General features: G+C 39.6%; 1 protein-coding gene across 2 annotated transcripts in view; it reads left to right on the top strand.

The window, feature by feature from the left end:
* Positions 1–21,976, top strand: part of LOC125155618 (complement factor H-like) — a 116,611-nt gene that overhangs the window by 25,887 nt on the left and 68,748 nt on the right. For both annotated transcript variants that reach the window (XM_047841071.1, XM_047841072.1), the window contains exons 4-6: positions 10,508–10,584; positions 12,083–12,274; positions 15,217–15,387. In XM_047841071.1, coding sequence (XP_047697027.1) covers positions 10,508–10,584; positions 12,083–12,274; positions 15,217–15,387 — 440 coding nt within the window. The remainder of the gene's footprint in view (positions 1–10,507; positions 10,585–12,082; positions 12,275–15,216; positions 15,388–21,976) is intronic.

Genomic DNA, 21,976 nt, shown 5'->3' with positions numbered 1-21,976 from the left:
CTCCCATTCTAACCTCTTTTTTTTTTTTTTCCTTCCCCTCCCCCATGGGTTCCTGTTAAGTTTCTCAGGATCCACATAAGAGTGAAACCATATGGTATCTGTCTTTCTCTGTATGGCTTATTTCACTTAGCATCACACTCTCCAGTTCCATCCACGTTGCTACAAAAGGCCATATTTCATTTTTTCTCATTGCCACGTAATATTCCATTATGTATATAAACCACAATTTCTTTATCCATTCATCAGTTGATGGACATTTAGGCTCTTTCCATAATTTGGCTATTGTTGAGAGTGCTGCTATGAACATTGGGGTACAAGTGGCCCTATGCATCAGTGCTCCTGTATCCCTTGGATAAATTCCTAGCAGTGCTATTGCTGGGTCATAGGGTAGGTCTATTTTTAATTTTCTGAGGAACCTCCACACTGTTTTCCAGAGTGGCTGCACCAATTTGCATTCCCACCAATAGTGCAAGAGGGTTTCCGTTTCTCCACATCCCCTCCAGCATCTATAGTCTCCTGATTTGTTCATTTTGGCCACTCTGACAGGCGTGAGGTGATATCTGAGTGTGGTTTTGATTTGTATTTCCCTGATGAGGAGCGACGTTGAGCATCTTTTCATGTGCCTGTTGACCATCCGGATGTCTTCTTGAGAGAAGTGTCTATTCATGTTTTCTGCCCATTTCTTCACTGGGTTATTTGTTTTTCGGGTGTGGAGTTTGGTGAGCTCTTTATAGATTTTGGATACTAGCCCTTTGTCCGATATGTCATTTGCGAATATCTTTTCCCATTCCGTTGGTTGCCTTTTAGTTTTGTTGGTTGTTTCCTTTGCTGTGCAAAAGCTTTTTATCTTCATAAGGTCCCAGTAATTCACTTTTGCTTTTAATTCCCTTGCCTTTGGGGATGTGTCGAGTAAGAGATTGCTACGGCTGAGGTCAGAGAGGTCTTTTCCTGCTTTCTCCTCTAAGGTTTTGATGGTTTCCTGTCTCACATTTAGGTCCTTTATCCATTTTGAGTTTATTTTTGTGAATGGTGTGAGAAAGTGGTCTAGTTTCAACCTTCTGCATGTTGCTGTCCAGTTCTCCCAGCACCATTTGTTAAAGAGGCTGTCTTTTTTCCATTGGATGTTCTTTCCTGCTTTGTCAAAGATGAGTTGGCCATACGTTTGTGGGTCTAGTTCTGGGGTTTCTATTCTATTCCATTGGTCTATGTGTCTGTTTTGGTGCCAATACCGTGCTGTCTTCATGATGACAGCTTTGTAGTAGAGGCTAAAGTCTGGGATTGTGATGCCTCCTGCTTTGATCTTCTTCTTCAAAATTCCTTTGGCTATTCGGGGCCTTTTGTGGTTCCATATGAATTTTAGGATTGCTTGTTCTAGTTTCGAGAAGAATGCTGGTGCAATTTTGATTGGGATTGCATTGAATGTGTAGATAGCTTTGGGTAGTATTGACATTTTGACAATATTTATTTTTCCAATCCATGAGCAGGGAATGTCTTTCCATTTCTTTAAATCTTCTTCAATTTCCTTCATAAGCTTTCTATAGTTTTCAGCATACAGATCCTTTACATCTTTGGTTAGATTTATTCTTAGGTATTTTATGCTTCTTGGTGCAATTGTGAATGGGATCAGTTTCTTTATTTGTCTTTCTGTTGCTTCATTGTTAGTGTATAAGAATGCAACTGATTTCTGTACATTGATTTTGTATCCTGCAACTTTGCTGAATTCCTGTATCAGTTCTAGCAGACTTTTGGTGGAGTCTATCGGATTTTCCATGTATAATATCATGTCATCTGCAAAAAGCAAAAGCTTGACTTCATCTTTGCCAATTTTGATCCCTTTGATTTCCTTTTGTTGTCTGATTGCTGATGCTAGAACTTCCAACACTATGTTAAACAGCAGCGGTGAGAGTGGGCATCCTTGTCGTGTTCCTGATCTCAGGGAAAAAGCTTTCAGTTTTTCCCCGTTGAGGATGATGTTAGCTGTGGGCTTTTCATAAATGGCTTTTATGATCTTTAAGTATGTTCCTTCTATCCCGACTTTCTCAAGGGTTTTTATTAAGAAAGGGTGCTGGATTTTGTCGAAGGCCTTTTCTGCATCGATTGACAGGATCATATGGTTCTTCTCTCTTTTTTTGTTAATGTGATGTATCACGTTGATTGATTTGCGAATGTTGAACCAGCCCTGCATCCCAGGAATGAATCCCACTTGATCATGGTGAATAATTCTTTTTATATGCCGTTGAATTCGATTTGCTAGTATCTTATTGAGAATTTTTGCATCCATATTCATCAGGGATATTGGCCTGTAGTTCTATTTTTTTACTGGGTCTCTCTGTCTGGTTTAGGAATCAAAGTAATACTGGCTTCATAGAATGAGTCTGGAAGTTTTCCTTCCCTTTCTATTTCTTGGAATAGCTTGAGAAGGATAGGTATTATCTCTGCTTTAAACGTCTGGTAGAACTCCCCTGGGAAGCCATCTGGTCCTGGACTCTTATTTGTTGGGAGATTTTTGATAACCGATTCAATTTCTTCGCTGGTTATGGGTCTGTTCAAGCTTTCTATTTCCTCCTGATTGAGTTTTGGAAGAGTGTGGGTGTTCAGGAATTTGTCCATTTCTTCCAGGTTGTCCAATTTGTTGGCATATAAGTTTTCATAGTATTCCCTGATAATTGTTTGTATCTCTGAGGGATTGGTTGTAATAATTCCATTTTCATTCATGATTTTATCTATTTGGGTCATCTCCCTTTTCTTTTTGAGAAGCCTGGCTAGAGGTTTGTCAATTTTGTTTATTTTTTCAAAAAACCAACTCTTGGTTTCGTTGATCTGCTCTACAGTTTTTTTTAGATTCTATATTGTTTATTTCTGCTCTGATCTTTATTATTTCTCTTCTTCTGCTGGGTTTAGGCTGCCTTTGCTGTTCTGCTTCTAGTTCGTTTAGGTGTGCTGTTAGATTTTGTATTTGGGATTTTTCTTGTTTCTTGAGATAGGCCTGGATTGCAATGTATTTTCCTCTCAGGACTGCCTTTGCTGCGTCCCAAAGAGTTTGGATTGTTGTATTTTCATTTTCATTTGTTTCCATATATTTTTTAATTTCTTCTCTAATTGCCTGGTTGACCCACTCATTCGTTAGTAGGGTGTTCTTTAACCTCCATGCTTTTGGAGGTTTTCCTGACTTTTTTCTGTGGTTGATTTCAAGCTTCATAGCATTGTGGTCTGAAAGTAAGCATGGTATAATTTCAATTCTTGTAAACTTATGAAGGGCTGTTTTGTGACCCAGTATATGATCTATCTTGGAGAATGTTCCATGTGCACTTGAGAAGAAAGTATATTCTGTTGCTTTGGGATGCAGAGTTCTAAATATATCTGTCAAGTCCATCTGATCCAATGTCTCATTCAGGGCCCTTGTTTCTTTATTGACCGTGTGTCTAGATGATCTATCCATTTCTGTAAGTGGTGTATTAAAGTCCCCTGCAATTACCACATTCTTATCAATAAGGTTGCTTATGTTTATGAGTAATTGTTTTATATATTTGGGGGCTCCGGTATTCGGCGCATAGACATTTATAATTGTTAGCTCTTCCTGATGGATAGACCCTGTAACTATTATATAATGTCCTTCTTCATCTCTTGTTACAGCCTTTAATTTAAAGTCTAGTTTGTCTGATATAAGTATGGCTACTCCAGCTTTCTTTTGCCTTCCAGTCGCATGATAAATAGTTCTCCATCCCCTCACTCTCAATCTAAAGGTGTCCTCAGGTCTAAAATGAGTCTCTTGTAGACAGCAAATAGATGGGTCTTGTTTTTTTATCCATTCTGACACCCTATGTCTTTTGGTTGGTGCATTTAATCCATTTACATTCAGTGTTATTATAGAAAGATACGGGTTTAGAGTCATTGTGATGTCTGTATGTTTTATGCTTATAGTGATGTCTCTGGGACTTTGTCTCACAGGGTCCCCCTTAGGATGTCTTGTAGGGCTGGTTTAGTGGTGACAAATTCCTTCAGTTTTTGTTTGTTTGGGAAGACCTTTATCTCTCCTTCTATTCTAAATGACAGACTTGCTGGATAAAGGATTCTTGGCTGCATATTTTTTCTGTCTAGCACCCTGAAAATCTCGTGCCAATTCTTTCTGGCCTGCCAAGTTTCAAAAGAGAGATCAGTCACGAGTCTTATAGGTCTCCCTTTATATGTGAGGGCACGTTTACCCCTTGCTGCTTTCAGAATTTTCTCTTTATCCTTGTATTTTGCCAGTTTCACTATGATATGTCATGCAGAAGATCGATTCAAGTTACGTCTGAAGGGAGTTCTCTGTGCCTCTTGGATTTCAATGCCTTTTTCCTTCCCCAGTTCAGGGAAGTTCTCAGCTATGATTTCTTCAAGTACCCCTTCAGCACCTTTCCCTCTCTCTTCCTCCTCTGGGATACCAATTATGCGTATATTATTTCTTTTTAGTGTATCACTTAGTTCTCTAATTTTCCCCTCATACTCCTGGATTTTTTTATCTCTCTTTTTCTCAGCTTCCTCTTTTTCCATAACTTTATCTTCTAGTTCACCTATTCTCTCCTCTGCCTCTTCAAGCCGAGCTGTGGTGGTTTCCATTTTGTTATGCATTTCGTTTAAAGCGTTTTTCAGCTCCTCGTGACTGTTCCTTAGTCCCTTGATCTCTGTAGCAAGAGATTCTCTGCTGTCCTGTATACTGTTTTCAAGCCCAGCGATTAATTTTATGACTATTATTCTAAATTCACTTTCTGTTATATTATTTAAATCCTTTTTGATCAGCTCATTAGCTGTTGTTATTTCCTGGAGATTCTTCTGAGGGGAGTTCTTCCGCTTGGTCATTTTGGATAGTCCCTGGCGTGGTGAGGACCTGCAGGGCACTTCCCCTGTGCTGTGGTGTATAACTGGAGTTGGTGGGCGGGGCCGCAGTCAGACCTGATGTCTGCCCCCAGCCCACCGCTGGGGCCACAGTCAGACTGGTGTGTGCCTTCTCTTCCCCTCTCCTAGGGGCGGGATTCACTGTGGGGTGGGGTGGCTCGTCTGGGCTACTTGCACCCTGCCAGGCTTGTGATGCTGGGGATCTGGCGTATTAGCTGGGGTGGGTAGGCAAGGTGCTCGGGGGCAGGAGGGGCAGGCTTAGATTGCTTCTCCTTAGGTGATCCACTTCAGGAGGGGCCCTGTGGCAGTGGGAGGGAGTCAGATCCGCTGCCGGAGGTTTGGCTCCGCCGAAGCGCAGAGTTGGGTGTTTGCGCGGAGCGAGCAAGTTCCCTGGCAGGAACCGGTTCCCTTTGGGATTTCGGCTGGGGGATGGGCGGGGGAAATGGCGCTGGCGAGCGCCTTTGTTCCCCACCAAACTGAGCTCTGTTGTCAGGGGGCTCAGCAGCTCTCCCTCTGGGTGTCCTCCAGCCTTCCCGCTTTCCGAGCAGAGCTGTTAATTTATGACCTCCCAGACGCTAAGTCGCACTTGCTGTCGGGAACACAGTCCGTCAGGCCCCTCCGCTTTTGCCAGCCAGACTCGGGGGCTCTGCTTGGCCGGCGAGCCGCCCCTCCGCCCCGGCTCCCTCCCGCCAGTCCGTGGAGCGCGCACCGCCTCGCCGCCCTTCCTACCCTCTTCCGTGGGCCTCTCGTCTGCGTTTGGCTCCGGCGACTCTGTTCTGCTAATCCTCTGGCGGTTTTCTGGGTTATTTAGGCAGGTGTAGATGGAATCTAAGTGATCAGCAGGACGTGCGGTGAGCCCAGCGTCCTCCTAAGCCGCCATCTTGCCGCAACTCCTCTGTATCATTTTTAATATCCCATCACTCCCATTTCCTCAATTATGAAAGTAGAAACATGGGGAACCTGGGTGGCTCAGTCAAGTGGGCATCCAACTCTTTATTTTGGCTTAGGTCATGATCCCAGGGGTTGTGGGATTGAGCCCTGCATCAAGCTATGCACTGAGCATGGAGCCTGCTTGGGATTCTGTCTCTCCCTCTGCCTCTCTTCCCAATTTTCACATTTTCTCTGTCTGTCTCTCTCTCTAAAAAGAAAAAAAAAGTAGAAACATAGCAGGTACATCATCGGATTGGTGAAAAACATAAATAAGACACACACTGAAGACCTTCAAAGCATTCTTGGGATATTGCAGACACCCAATAAGTCTTAGTTCTTAACAATTTTAGGCTTTGTTCACTATCTGAGATTTTTCAAACATATTTTTAGTTCAACTTTCAATCATTGCTGCTGACTTCTTATACATGAACACATAGATGAAGACATCTGGGCCTAAATTTTCCAATTACCTCACTGTTCACTTCTGTAACATCCCTTTCAATACAGGCTTGTCTGACCCCTTTAGGTTCCATATTGGACCTTGCAAAAAGGGATCAAAACTCATAGACTTCATCCACTAGATTCCCTAGACTTCAGCAATAAATATTTATAATTTGGTGAAAAAATCAGCAACATACCTTACCTCCTACTCTGGCTCCACTTAATTCATCTTTGCTTCCTTCATCTTGTATGAATTCTGGGCAAACTCAGTTAAAGACTCTATAAAAGCCTCTGCCACTCAGCTTGGGCCTCCACCAAGGACTAGATATTCATCAGGGAAATAAAAGTCCTTGGACTATGCAAGATCAGCAAACATCAATTTTATGCTATTTTAAAAATTTTAGAGAGATTGTTTTACCTACCTGAAGGGATGTAAATCTTTTGTCCTAGTTGTGGAAACAATGTAGAATGGGTTTACTACACCCATGGTTTCTGCTAGTCAACCGACCCTCTTTGATCCCTCGTCCCCATCCACCTTTTCTCTGCTAAATACCTATTTAGCTGAATACTAGCCACTTATCAGGATACTTGATATGGATATCTAGTTTCAGTATCCTACAGGTAGGTAGTTTTAAGGAAGCACTCTGCAAAACGTTTTTCTGCTATTTTGCCCAGCTGGAGTTGCTGATACATAAGCTATTACTTTCACCCAAGTACCAACATTTGGAAAGCTCTTTTTCTTCCCCCTTTCCCTATGTATGTGGGCCATAGGCAGTTTTGTGTAGAATTTGGCAGAATTCCTAAAACACCCACCTAAAACAGGTGGGTTTCTGGTGTAGATGGAAAATGTTAACCAGGAAAGTACTTTCTATGTTGGAGCAGGGTACCAGTAGAGGAGACAAAGAAGAAATTTTAATAGCCAATTATTTTTTTCCTTTATATGAAAAAAACATAGAGTAATTATTTGACTTCAAGTTCTGTGATTCTCATTTAATCTATTAAAAGTTTTTCTTCCTTCAGAGAATTAGGAACAAACAGTAACATTCAGAGAAATACAAAGTATTTTTTGAGGGAGAAAGTTTGTTTGTTTGTTCGTTTTACTTGTGTAATGGGTGAAGCAATCCTTATTTGCAGACAAAGGAAACATTTGTCTATGTAGAATTATTTAGAAGTTTAGGAGAGGCCCGTTCTCAAAATTATCTCTTGTGATTATCAAAATCCTGCCCATTATTTATTTTTTAAGAAAAAGATTTCTGCTTCTTGCTGTCCACTGTAATATTAAAAAATATTAAGAAGGATGATTTGCTTTGCTCTAAAGCCTCTAGTAATGATTGTACATTTTGCATCTGCCCCAAGGGACTTTCATGCAAGTAGAGCATTTAGGATTTTCAGCACTGGCTTGATGGGTTCCACAGTTAGATAAATTTGACATTGAATAGGATTTATAAGGAAACCTGACTCAATGACCACACTCTAAAAAATGCCTAGGATGGAGACAGGAAAATGAAGACAAGTGTTAAAAATATGCCACATGCTGTGTTGGCTAGTACTATCCTTGATTATGTAAAAAGCCCCAAATGTTCCAAAAATGTCGTAATTGTGGAGGGTAGGAGTATGGAACAAGAGTAGAGGAAGGGTAACATATTGTTAATTCTTGGTTATTATCATGTTTTTGGTTTTTGGTTTGGGTGGTAGTTCAAGGAGGTTATAACATTGTTAATGTGTAACTAATTGACTAACTCAGTGAAAAACATAAGAGGATATTTAGCAGGAAATTGTAATGAGTTTGTGTCATGAACCAAGGATTATGATTATTCCTAGTCCGTGTGCCTGAAGATTTAGCGCCTTTCTTAAGTAAGAAAGAAGCTTTAAAAAGATAGAAAGGGGTGCCTGGATGGCTCAATTAGTTAAGTGGTCCACTATTTTAATTCATCATGACTATTTTTCAGTTCCTTGATCTCTGCAGCAATAGATTCTCTGCTGTCTTCTATGCTTTTTTCAAGCCCAGAAATTAATCTTATGACTATTATTCTAAATTATTGTTCAGTTATATTGTTTATATCTGTTTTGATCAATTCTTTAGCTTTCAATTCTTCCTGGAATTTTTTTTTGAGGAGAATTCTTCTGGTTCATCATTTTGGCTAGTTTTCTGTCCCTTATGAGTTTTAAAAGCTTGTTATGTGCCCTGCACCTGTGAGCGCTACTATATTAAAGAGGGGCCAGTGTCCAGGGCCTGGGCTTTCAGAAGATGTTTTTTTTTTTTGGAGAGCATTACTTGCTCTCTGTTGTTGTGACTTTGGTTACTTTATCTCCCTATTCCTAGTGGTGTTTTGGACCCTCTACCAGGTGTGCCTTGATTTGTTCATTGAAGTAGCCCTGGAAAGGAAAACAAACAAGAAAAAAACAAACAGAAAACAAAACAAACAAACCAAAAAAACCCAAAAATAAAAAAACAGAAACACCAGCTACAAGTAAATAACAGGGTGGAGGTGGTGCTGATGCAAGAGGCCTTATCCCATACAAAGAGAGAAGTGACAGGGGCAGGGAAAAAGGAAAGAAAATAAAAATTGACCAGAGAAACTACATGGCTTAATCCAGAGAGAGAGAAAGGAAAATAAAGAAGGAGGCAGGGAAAAAGAAAAGAAAAGAAGAGAAAAGAAAATTGTCCAGACAGAGAAACTATATGGCTTAATCCAGAGTGAGAAAGGAAAATAAAGAAGAAGTATAGAACATGTATCAAGAGAATAGATTAAATGTATCTGCTTAAGCAAACCAACAACCAGAGGAACCAGACTAGAGGAGGGAAGAGATAAGAAGGAGAAAGGGAAGGAAGAATATATCAATATAATAAAAATTGTCTGGGGAATTAAATCAAGCAATGCAACAGCCTTGGTCTGAAGGAGGGGCCGTTGGGTTCATCCACGTGAGTCCCGCTCTGGTAGATAGGCAGTTACCAGGCGCAGAGGAGTGTGGTTTGGTGTGGGTGGATCCTACCTCCCCTGTGGGTCCGCTATCCCCTACCGGAAGCCCCACTCTCCTACCGGAAGCCCCTTTCCCCTACCGGAAGCCCCACCTTGTTGGTGATGGAGAGAAAAATGGTGCCACCCCAGTCTCTCCTCCATGGACCAGGTTTCCCAAACCACTCTTTTCAAGCAGTCTTCACTGTGCCTCTGGCGCAAATGAGGTGGTTTGTCCTGGTCCCCCCCATGCCCGTGCCTCCCTGGTGCTTGGCTGGAATTAACCCCTTATATCTTTAAGGTTCCCACTCCCTCCGCCCTGGTTTGGGGGAAAGTGCTGCTCCTTTGAGTGGATATATACCTTCTTCCCACAGCACTCCAGGGAGTGGGTTGCTTTCTCCCACTGGGGAGTGGGCCTCTGAACTAGTTACCGAGCCCAGGGCTGGCTCCCCTCCCTCCCAGGTGCACAAATAGGATGACTGGCCTGGCCCCAGTCTGGAGGAAGCCCCTGAGTTCGAGATTGGATCCTTCTATGTGTCAGTCTGTGGTTTTCCTCCTATCCAGATAGAGTCCTATGCATCCCCAGCCTCTCTTTCTCTTCCCTGTGTCTCTCTGCAGAAGGGGATCCCTCCCCTCTGTTCATTTTCTCTTTCCCACTTTGCAATCATGCACCTATGGCCCGTCAGGTTGTCATGGTGGGTCCCTGGAAGCATCTCTGTCACTTTGCCATGGACTCTTGGAGTTCAAGGTCCTTTGGCCTCAACACTGCTTTGTTTTAGAGATGAGAGAACTTCAGATCCCCCTACTTCTCCACCTTGTTGGACCCTCTCCCTCGGAATCAAGTGTCCCACTCTTGATTTTGGTTCAGCGCATGATCTCACGGTTCATGAGATTGAGCCCTGCATCAGGCTCTGCACTGACAATGGGGAACCTGCTTAGGATTCTCTTTCTCCCTCTCTCTCTGCCCATCTCTCTCTCTCTCTTTCTCTCTCCCTCTCTCTCTCAAAATAAATAAACTTAAAAAAATTATTCATCTCATATACTTACAAAAAGAACACACAAGTTTTAAAAAAAGGAAAGATAGAAATTTTAAAAAAAGAAAGAGAAAAAAAGAGAAAAAGAAAGGAAGGGAAAAAGTAAGAGGGAGGGGAGAAAAGACAGAAGGAAAGAAGGAAGGGAGAGAGGAAGGAAGTGTATATGCTTCTAATTTTCTCTGAAATGGAGTTCCTGGACATTCAGAATGTATCAAAGTTAATATTGCATATAAATACACATTAGCTCACCACTCTGTTATTTTTGGTTTTCAGGTATCAGATGCTAGGTAGCATCAATTTCCGTGAGTGTGAATCTGATGGATGGACCAATGATGTTCCTATATGTGAAGGTATATGTAAAATTGTTTACAAATACATTCAAATATTTAAAAGAACTAAGACTTTTTTGAGATATATACATTAAAATAATGCTTAAAGTTTGTAATTACATATTTTTGATTCAGTATTTTTGTGGCTTCTAATATAGAATGGATATTTAAGCTTTTTATTACTACGTTATTTTGTGTTTTATTGACCAAATGTGAATGCAGTTTCATCTGATCTAATGTATTCAAAGTATTAGAGATTAGGAAATCTAAAACCTATTTTCCTTTCCTTTTGGATTCTAAACACTAGAAATAGCACAAGGATCAGAATTTCAGCTTTACTAATGAATACATACTCAATCAATATCCACCCAAATGCAGAGATTGTCAATAACAGCTGAAATGGAGACCATGATTCAGTTATCTCTCCCCGTTGCATGGCAAAGGAGGTTTTCCTGTGGTCTTAGTCTTACTGAAAAGAGGCAGGAAGTAAGGAAGAGCTCTACTTTTCTTACTGATCCATAAAGCCAAGAGTCAGAATGAGGAAAATGTAGATCCTGTTTCTAAATTTTGGGCTAGTAATGCCAATCTCTCTAGTCATCATGGAAATAGATGAGTCAGAGTAGTCTTTCTTAGTTCCATGGTGAGAAGTAAATAGAGAGGGAGAGAGAGGGGGAAGGAGGGAGGGAATGAGGAAAAGGGGGAGGGAGGGAGGACCAGGAGGATGAAGGAGGAGGAAGAGGAGGAGGAGGGCGAGTGGGAATGTGATCACTCAAAAGTCCTGTTACCTAAAGAAGAGAACTTACGGAAATGAGAGGAAAGATCTAAATGTTTTAAGGAACATCTACACTGAAATCACCTGAGGTGCTTGTTTAATGGTGAAATTTTGATTTACTAAAAACCTACTAAATCAGTATCTCAGGTAATAGCGCAGGTAGATAGCCATAGAATTTCCATCTTAATGAGTATCCTGGATGATTCTACTCTAAAATAAAGTTTAAATGCCATAACCTACAAGGTATTGGAAAATATTAAGTAAAATCAAAAGGAATACTCAGATTATTTTGAGCACTGATGTGGAAGAGGAAGGAAAATTAAGGACTGTTTATCTATTTAAAGAAATAGAATCAGAAAGTTTGCATTTATACCTTTTAGGAATACAGTGTTATATTATCCTAGGGCTTAAGTGAAAATTTTCATCTAATTATCTCAAGCTTTATATTTTTCAATTATTTAAGGAACATTTATTTGTTACTGTAAAGATGTAAACTGACATTCAAAGAAATAATTTTTTCTTTGTCCGCTCTCATAGAAAATAATCAGAGATAAGCTTATTGATTTTTTTTAATTTATAAGCCTTTATATCCAACAAACAGGTTTATCAAATGCTTCTTTAAAAAAATTAAGTAATTCCCCCAATCTTTCTTTGTTAATGACTTTATACCTGTATGTGTATATATACATATTTTTCATAATAAAGTTGTCAAATTCTATCAGGAAAAGTTATATTTATTTTTTTCAGTTGTTAAGTGTTTACCAGTGACACATCCAGAGAATGGGAGATTGACCAGTAGCGCATTGGAACTAGACAAGGAATATACTTTTGGACAAGTAGTACGGTTTGTGTGCAATTCAGGCTTCATGCTTGTTGGGCCTGCAGAAATACATTGCTCAACGAATGGTGTTTGGAGTGGAGAAAGCCCAAAATGTGTGGGTAAGATACATTTACTGTTCATGGGATTGGACAGTTTTAGTTTTTCTCATGAAAATTTGCACTTTTAAATATTATGCATAGAATAATACTAATTATACTAATAACATTAAAACTAACATTTATTGGGCACTTACTATTTGTCAGTAATTGATCTAAGTTCTTTACATTCCATTTTACCTTCAAAATGACTGTGATTTATGCACTGTTTTCACCTCTATTTCATAACTGAGGACATTGTGGGGCAAAAAACTTACATCTCATGACCAAGGTTATGATGGCATAACGGTAGAGTTAAGATTCAAACCTAGGTTATCTGAAACCAAATTCCATGGTCATATCCATAATTAAATTGTAATGGGCTTTCATGCTCAAATAGAATACTAACCATTTCTGCTGCAAGATTTAATATTGGCCTACAGAACAGGTTTTCTTTTAATTTGTAAGATCAAAAAGTCATTATTTTTTCTACTGATATATCATTATAACATTCTGTTCTTGAATAACACTTCTACAATGGGGTCCTATTTTATATTTGCACTGTAAGTTTAGAGAAATATTGTGGAACTAAACTGAATTCACTAAATAACTTTCTGCCTCTTAGAAAAAAATTCTATAGTAAACTGCAAGTCAAGATTTCTTTAGTTATAGGGGCGCCTGGGTGGCTCAGTCGGTTAAGTGTCCGACTTCGGCTCAGGTCATGATCTCACGGTCGGTGAGTTCGAGCCCCGCGTCGGGCTCTGTGCTGACAGCTCAGAGCCTGGAACCTGCTTCCGATTCTGTGTTTCCCTCTCTCTCTGACCCTCCCGTTCATGGTCTGTCTCTCTCTGTCTCAAAAATAAATAAACATTAAAAAAATTTTAAAAAAAAGATTTCTTTAGTTATAATACTGCTAACCAGTGCATCATGACCAGTATGGTGATTAGGCTTTTTTTTTTTTAATTTTTTTTTTTTTTACGTTTATTTATTTTTGAGACAGAGAGAGGCAGAGCATGAACGGGGGAGGGTCAGAGAGAGAGGGAGACACAGAATCGGAAGCAGGCTCCAGGCTCTGGGCCATCATCAGCCCAGAGCCCGACGCGGGGCTCGAACTCACGGACCGTGAGATCGTGACCTGAGCTGAAGTCGGACGCTTAACCGACTGAGCCACCCAGGCGCCCCAATAAGGCTTTTGTAATGAAACATTATGGTCAGTTTACTTAGAGGTGCCATACTTCATTTTACCAATACTTATTTGGCATATTTATTTTTTTAACATAATCTAAAATTCACACTTTCTTAGTTTAGTCTATCCTATAATGAGATGCAGGGAAAGCATTTCTGTTCTTAAAAATTCTCTCTAACAATATTAGTTCTTCAAGTCAGTAATGGCAATCATATTTCTATTCAGCACAGCAAATACTGTATACCCCAGAGGCTCACAGATGGGGTTTCCTCCTTAAAACTAAATTTCTGAGCACCTGGGTGGCTCAGTCAGTTGAACATCAGACTCCTGATATTAGCTGAGGTTGTGATCTCCCAGTCATGAGATCCAGCCTGGCATCCAGCTCCACGCTCACGGTGGAGCCTGCTTGGGATCCTCTCTCTCCCTCTGTCTTTGCCCCTCCCCAACTCACGCTCTCTCTTTCTCTCTCTCTTTCACTGTCTCTCTCAAACTCTCTCTCAAAATAAATAAAATTTGAAAAAAACCTAAATTTCTGTGCTTAGTAAAACCTTACTGGAATAACTAATGCATAAGATACATTTTGAAGAAAGAATGAGACTTTTTCCAACGAAGTTGAGGAGGGGAAAAGTATATCAGTCAGGAGAAGTTCAGGGAGAGGAAGGTACAAATGCAGTGAGGCTTCCAGGAGCCTGAAGCTCCCCTGTTCCATGTCTTTGAGGCCGTTGTGTGGGACGCAAGTAGGGGTAGGTCAGTGATGGCTTGAAGATAGGCCAGTGCAAGGTTCTAAGGTGCTCCATATCATGCTGAAGAATTTGGCTTTTATTCAGACTGGATTGGGAATCGATGGAGGATTTCAGTGGAATCCTTCAACGGAGTGATGAAGGGACAAAAAAACTGTCATTAAGTTACAAACAGGAAAATAGATTACAGAGGTGCGAGAATAGAATCTGGGAAATTAGTTATTGTTGCCATAATCCCAGGGGGAAATGTTTGAGAGAAGATGGGGGCAAATATGATGGCCAGTTTTTGGGTTCTCTTGACAGAAAATTTTGATGGATGGTAAAGCCACAAAAACAGAAGATGTAATTCATAGATATAATGACAATAGGTTAAATTAACTTCTTTGACAAAGTGTTATGCCAATTATGACTCTATTATCAATAACTAGAAAATACATAATTTTTACAAGTCATTCGGTGAAAATATTTATCACAATGAGCCTATATATCTATACCCAAATATATGTGTGTATATATATATATATATATATATATATATATATATATATAGTTGGTATCATTACTGGCCACTATTTACTTGAAGAGGACTAATTTATCTTCAAAGCAAATAAAATAAGCAACATAATTTTTATTTATTTATTTTTGATAGAAAGAGAGAGAGAGAAAGCATGAGTAAGGGAGGGACAGAGAAGAAAGACAAAGAATCCCAAGAAGGTTCTACACTGCCAGCAGGGAGCCACAGACAGGGTACGATCCCAGGAACCATGAGATCATAACCTGAGCCAAAATCAAGAGCCAGTTACTTAAGCAACTGAGCCACCCAGGCACCCCTAGCAACAGAAGTTTAATCAGAATTTTACCTTATTTCAAAAATCAAAATTAAAAACAACAGATAAATTATTCAAGCATCCATGTCAAAATAGAAGTTTTGTTTCGTTGTCTGATTTGCCTAAAGGAAACAAAACATATCTTTAACTATGTCTTAGACATGGCTCTTTAATATGTAACAAACATTTTGGAATTTAATCCCTTATGTTTAGAAATTTCCTGCCAAAAGCCAGAAATCGCAAATGGAAATGCTGTATCTCTGAAGAAAACTTACAAGGAAAACGAACGATTTCAATATACATGTCACCAGGGTTATGAATACAGTAGTAAAGGAGATGCCATATGCACTGCATCGGGATGGACTCCAACTCCTTCATGTAAAGGTAATGTTATATTTCCTTCCTATATATTTTATCAATTCTTTCATTCATATATTCCTTACAGTGAAGCAGTTTATTTTTTCTCACAATGGAGCGTTAATGTTGACAAGAACCAACTCACATTTTTTTTTATTTTTTTTTTAACATTTATTTATTTTTGAGACAGAGAGAGACAGAGCATGGATGGGGGAGGGTCAGAGAGAGAGGGAGACACAGAATCCGAAACAGGCTCCAGGCTCTGAGCCATCAGCCCAGAGCCTGACGCGGGGCTCGAACTCACGGACCGCGAGATCATGACCTGAGCTGAAGTCGGACGCTTAACCGACTGAGCCACCCAGGCGCCCCAAGAACCAACTCATAAATACGATATACTTAACGTTTTATGTGTGCAAAAATTAATTTTGGTATAATTCTCTCGTTCTGAAGATAGACATAAAAGGAACAGAAGAGTTCAATAGCTCATTAAGTAGTTGGTCTGTGGTCAAAAATCAAGTCTAGAGCAGAGCCAGGGCAATAATAGGCTTCCCAGGCATGATTACTTCTCAGACAGATGGCTCTTCTAAAGCCGAGCAGTTAGCTTTGCAAACAAAGTAAATGAGATGAATACCATATGAGGGAACCCTCAGTTAACAATGGAATTAAGTGGAGATAACTAGAGATTTCACTAAGCACAGGCGTAATATGAATCAATAGTGATGATGATGCAGGGGGGTGGGAGGGGGCACCCACCAAACTCTTTTAGGCTTCCTAATAGGGGATATTGTGCAGATGTAGAATCCACGTCAACTGTGCTTCGTGCCCACCAAAAGTTATGTCTGTAATATTGTGTTCTACTTAGCCTACCTCATTTCAAAAGAGAGAGTTTCAAACTATCGTGGTCCAGATGCAAAACTGTAAAAGGTTGAGTTTAAGACATCATATCATTAGAAGAATAGCAAGAAGGTACAGCTATTACATGTCGCACGGTAACAACTGTGTTGAGCTGTTTGCAAACATTTATGGAAAAGGGTGCGTTAACTTCGGATGCGGGCTGCAGCAGTGAGTGAAACAAGTTACAAGTGCTATCCTACATGAAATCAGAGGTCAAGTGCCTTTCTAAAAGGGTGACTTTTATAGATATGGTCATATTGTGGCCCAGGGTAGGTGGGGAGATGGTGAGAAGAGTTGAACTCTTAAGAGCTCTCTGAACTTTTAATCATAGGATTCATAATTCCATGCGTAAACCTTGTTTAATGATCCTCTCTTACAAAAACTAGAGTTAGATTTTGAATGATTTTGTTCTTATTTTAAAAAATTTTTTGGTCGAGGGCACCTGGGTGGCTCAGTTGGTTAAACGTCTGACTTCAGGTCATGATCTTGCAGTTCATGAGTTTGAGCCCTGTGTCAGGCTCTGTGCTGACAGCTCAGAGCCTGGAGCCTGCTTTACGTTCTGTGTCTCCCTCTCTCTCTTTCTGCCCTTCCCCCACTCACACTCTGTCTCTCTCAAAAATAAACATTTAAAAAAATTTTTTTTTAATTTTTGACCTTTTTTTTAAAAGTAAGCTCCATACCCAACCTGGGTCTTGAACTTACAACCCTGAGATCAAGAGTCACATGCTCTACTGACTGAACCAGCCGGGCACCCCAACCCCCCGAAAAAAATTTGGGGTTGAGTCCACAAGTAACTCCTTGGAAAATATATCCCCCTACAACTGAGTGACCTCCACTTTCAGGCATTGTTAAGAAAATATTTTACAAAGAGGTTAGTGAAGAGAAGACAGTGATCACCCACATTAGATCTGTGATCAGCGGATCATGTGTGGAGTCCAGCTGTTTGGCTTCATGGCATTTGTGGCTCCTACTCAAAGAAAGTGGGTGCACAAGTCCTCTGGCATTAACTTCTGCCGTATGTTTTACTTCCAGAGCCTGACTTAAATATTTAGAGAGCTAAATTATCCATCCAGTCGTCAAAATATAACTTATAAACCCCTTACTTTATATCAGGCCCTTTGTCCTATATAAACATTAGAATAAATCACTCCAGGTTTCAGTGAACATTAGAATAAATCATCATTCCAGGTTTCAATGAAATTTACTTACTTCCAAGTAAGACGTCAGGATCTGAATTCAGTTTTACTTTGACATAGGACTCAGGATAGCCTGACTGTTCCATAGAAGTTGTCTCGTTAATTCTTTTTCTTGGTCACATAGCTACCTGCTTAAAGCTGTTGCTGAGCACATATTTGTTTTAATATGGGAAATCTGTTTTTCCCATATGTGTTGCTACAATTCCTAGGCTTACTTGAAACTTGACCCATCTACACCACACCCATGCGCGCGCGCGCGCGCGCGCGCGCACGCACACACACACAGTAAAGATCCCACATTTGTAAAACATTTTCTTTTTAGAATTTGTTTTTCATTTTCTTAGTCAATTGTATAACTCAAAAACTCAAGACAGGATGCCTTAGAATCCTCCTTTCTTTGGGGAGAGAGATGCCACTAAGATTGGATACTCTCTTTCACAAAACAGTTTACTAATGATCAAGATAAATAAAGAATGGTTCACCCCAAATTAAATAAGCATGCACTCTCTGTTACAACAGTGGTTAATTTTATTGAAATGTGTTTTACATTAACTGGATACGGAGAAGTCTTTTATTAAAAGGAACTCCAGGGGCACCTGGTTGGCTCAGTCAGTTAAGGATACCGTTCTTAATTTCAGCTCAGGTCATGATCTCACAGTTTGGTTCTAGAGTTTGAGCACTGCATCAGGCTCTTCACTGACACCATGGAGCCTGCTTGGGATTCTCTCCCTCCCTCTCTCTCTGCCACGCCCTCGTGCGTGCACTCCCTCTCTCTCAAAATAAATAAATAAACATTTAAAAATAAGTTTAAAAGTAAAAGGTACTCTACATTGTACCTTAGCTAGTATATCACAAATGCTTCTCCTTATTTTCCTAGGACAATAGAAGGATCTACCTGCTGGTAATGATGAATTCCAAATCTATAGATCTTGCTTTCTCCAAATCTATAATAAATTTGGAACTAAAATAAAATTAAAATAACCTAGGATAAAATATTTAAAATTTCTTCCATCCGGTTTATGATTTTATGTGTCAGGTTTTTTTTTTTTAAATGTTATTTACTTAGAGAGAGAGAGAGAGAGAGCGCGCACATGACTGGGAGTAGGGGCAGAGAGAAAGGAAAGAGAGAATCCCCAGCAGGCTTCACACTGTCAGCATGGAGCCCACTGTGGGGCTCAATCTCACGAGCCATGAGATCATGACCTGAGCTGAAATAAAGTGTTGAACACTTAACTGACTGAGCCACCCAGGCGCCCTTCAGGGGTTCTGTTTGAAGGTGATTTGTCAAAACTTTGGTCTCTTTGTCTAATAGGAACCAGACTCTGACAGCAAATCATTTATAGGAATAATTAAAAGTACCAAGACCTGCTAAATAAAAGCCACCTTTGCTCCAAATCCATCTGTTCTCTGTACAAGTCAGATTTTCTGATGATGAACAACATAGAGTGCTAGCATTAAATTCCTGTTCTTATCTCAAATGCTTACTGGTGGTATCTAACAGTAGGAAAAAATGTGACCCCACACATGCAGACATTCTCCAGTACTGTTTTGGATAGAGGCACGTGCCCTGGCAATGTTTTACTAGCATCATTTATTTTAATGGAAATTATGAAAGTAGGGAATTACAATTTATTAAGTGATTTATGTCCACTGCTCAAGAGTAATCACCTGAAGATCTTATTTCTTAATTATTTAACAAAATCCTCCCAATATTTTTTGTTGGCCTCTTAATAAAACTCTTGTTTTTTATATCTTGTAGCTTTTGAATTCAAAATTAAGTTAAGCCACAGTATGAAGTAAAAATCAGGATATAATAAACTGCACTGCAATAAGTCTATGAAAATATGATAAAGCAGAATAAAGTGAGGAGAAAAAATAAAAGTAAATAAGCACATTTAAGGCTCATCTGAGGGTAGTGTAAATTAAAATCAGGCACTGTAGAGATATTATACTTTAAATTTGTGTTAGGTACTCACATATTTAATTCTCTCTACTATAATCATTGCTAAAAAGTATATTATCATGTTTGGAATAGAGACTTATTAAAGCTTATTCTGGAGGAATGAAGTACAAATTTAAGACCAATTAAGACTTTGATAGTACCTCTAGGAGTTGGATGTACACAGTGGAAGCATGGTATGAAGAGTAGGAGGTATATAAGCAATAATTATAAGATTATAGAATGTGTTGTGTGAATGAATATTGAAATGAAGGGGAAGAACGTAGGTAGGATAAATTTCCAGGCTCCTGTCATGAGGTTTTTGTGTCACAAACTAAAATGTTGAACACAGGAGGAAAGCATATACTGAGAAAAAGGTGATTTAGTTTGGCATGTAGTTAGTTGGATATGCCTTTGAATTATTCACATGGACCCGTCTAATGTGAAGCTTCAGTTGGATATATGGATTTGGATCTCACTGAAGAGTTATTAGCGTAATGATGATAGCTTTTTATCATTGAAGTGTCTTGATTCACAGAGAGATCGTGAAGAAGCAAACAACAAAATCAAGGACAAATACTCATGTAGAACCAACTGTAAAGCATAGCTATTCATTCATACAATACTTGTTGGGTCTTCAGGCAAGATATTTCTGAGGTGGTGATAAGAGTCAGCAGGAAGATCTAGAGGAGCATCACTCAAGAAATAAGGAATAAAAAGCGCAAATGATATGAATAAGCCTGGCATGTGTGAACACCAGACAGAAGGCTATTGTGTTGGTAGTATAGAGAGTAAGTGGGACCTTGGTAGGAGATGAGAGCTGAGAAGTAGACAGGGCCTAAAATTAAGTAGAGCAGAGGAAGGAGGGCAACTAGAAATAAAAGAAAATAATACCGTTCAGACAAAATTAAAGAGTAGTAGGAAGACATAAAAATGTAAGGCATTGGAGAATGTCGAGAAGTCAGTGATCAACAGTGTCAAATATTACAGAGGGTTTTTATCTATTTCAGTTCAATAAATAATTAAGGAGCCCATGGTCTATAGTACCAGGCACTGTGATATGTGCAATACAGAGTTTTTGCATTTGGAAATTAGAGGACATTGGTGACTTTTGTCTGAGTACCACCAGCCTGTTGGGGATGTCAGAAGCCAGAGACAGCAGTAGATTGAAGAATAAATGGGAGGTTGAAAACTGGAGATACTAATTGTAAGATGATATTTGAAGGATCTTTGTTGTGAAGGAGAGGAGAAGGTAGTACATCAACTACCTTGAACAAAGGGTTGAGAGAAGGAGTTTAAAATTAGAGAAGCTTGCATATCCATTTAAGAGAGAATCGTAAACAAAAAGAGAGAGGGAAGGAATAAACAATGGTTTATTCTGTGGGAGATGCTCTACAGGAGATTAAAGTTTTGAAAAGCTAACATGGGGGCGCCTGGGTGGCGCAGTCGGTTACGCGTCCGACTTCAGCCAGGTCACGATCTCGCGGTCCGTGAGTTCGAGCCCCGCGTCGGGCTCTGGGCTGATGGCTCAGAGCCTGGAGCCTGTTTCCGATTCTGTGTCTCCCTCTCTCTCTGCCCCTCCCCCGTTCATGCTGTGTCTCTCTCTGTCCCAAAAATAAATAAACGTTGGAAAAAAAAAAAAAATTAAAAAAAAAAAAAGAAAAGCTAACATGAATATGAAAAAAACACCTTATCATCAGAGTAAGGGAAAGGCTAAAGTTTAAAACAGATATAGCCAAAGTTAAAAGCATGTTATAAAGAAATCTAGGGAATCCACAGTTTGTGGTCTGAATTGTTTTTTGTGAATGCAAGAATTTATTTGTCAATGAAGGAGCTATTGTGTTAGATGGCTTTTGAAGAAAATAAGGAATCATGAGTCCCTTACTTTGGGAAATGGAATAGGAAGTAATTTGGGAGAATATAAATGATTTTCTGGCAATGCTGAATGTCAACCATGGCACCAATATAAATGGTTATATAACATTTCAACAATAGTTTAAAGCTATGATATTTTATTAGAAAAGGAGTATTGCCAAATCAAAACCACAGTGAGATACCACCTCACACCTGTCAGAATGGCTAACATAAACAATTCAGGTGACAACAGATGTTGGCCAGGATGTGGAGAGAGAGGATCTCTTTTGCACTGCTGGTGGGAATGCAAACTGGTGCAGCCACTCTGGAAAACAATATGGAGGTTCCTCAAAAAATTAAAAATAGAACTACCCTACAACCCAGCAATTGCACTACTAGGTATTTTATCCAAGGGATACAGGTATGCTGTTGTGAAGGGACACACGCACCCCAATAGCAGCACTATCAACAATAGCCAAAGTATGGAAAGAGCCCAAATGTCCATCGATGGATGAATGGATAAAGATGTGGTATATGTATACAATGGAATATTACTCTGCAATCAAAAAGAATGAAATCTTACCATTTGCAACTACGTAGATGGAACTAGAGGGTATTATGCTAAGCAAAATTAGTCACTCAGAGAAAGACAAATATCATATGACTTCACTCATGTAAGGACTTTAAGACACAGAACAGATGAACACAAGGGAAGGGAAGCAAAAATAATATA

This window comes from Prionailurus viverrinus, chromosome F1, assembly GCF_022837055.1.
Source record: "Prionailurus viverrinus isolate Anna chromosome F1, UM_Priviv_1.0, whole genome shotgun sequence".
NCBI lineage: Eukaryota > Metazoa > Chordata > Mammalia > Carnivora > Felidae > Prionailurus > Prionailurus viverrinus.
Note: the sequence above shows the minus strand (reverse complement) of the source record. Positions and strands in the feature narration are given on the sequence as shown.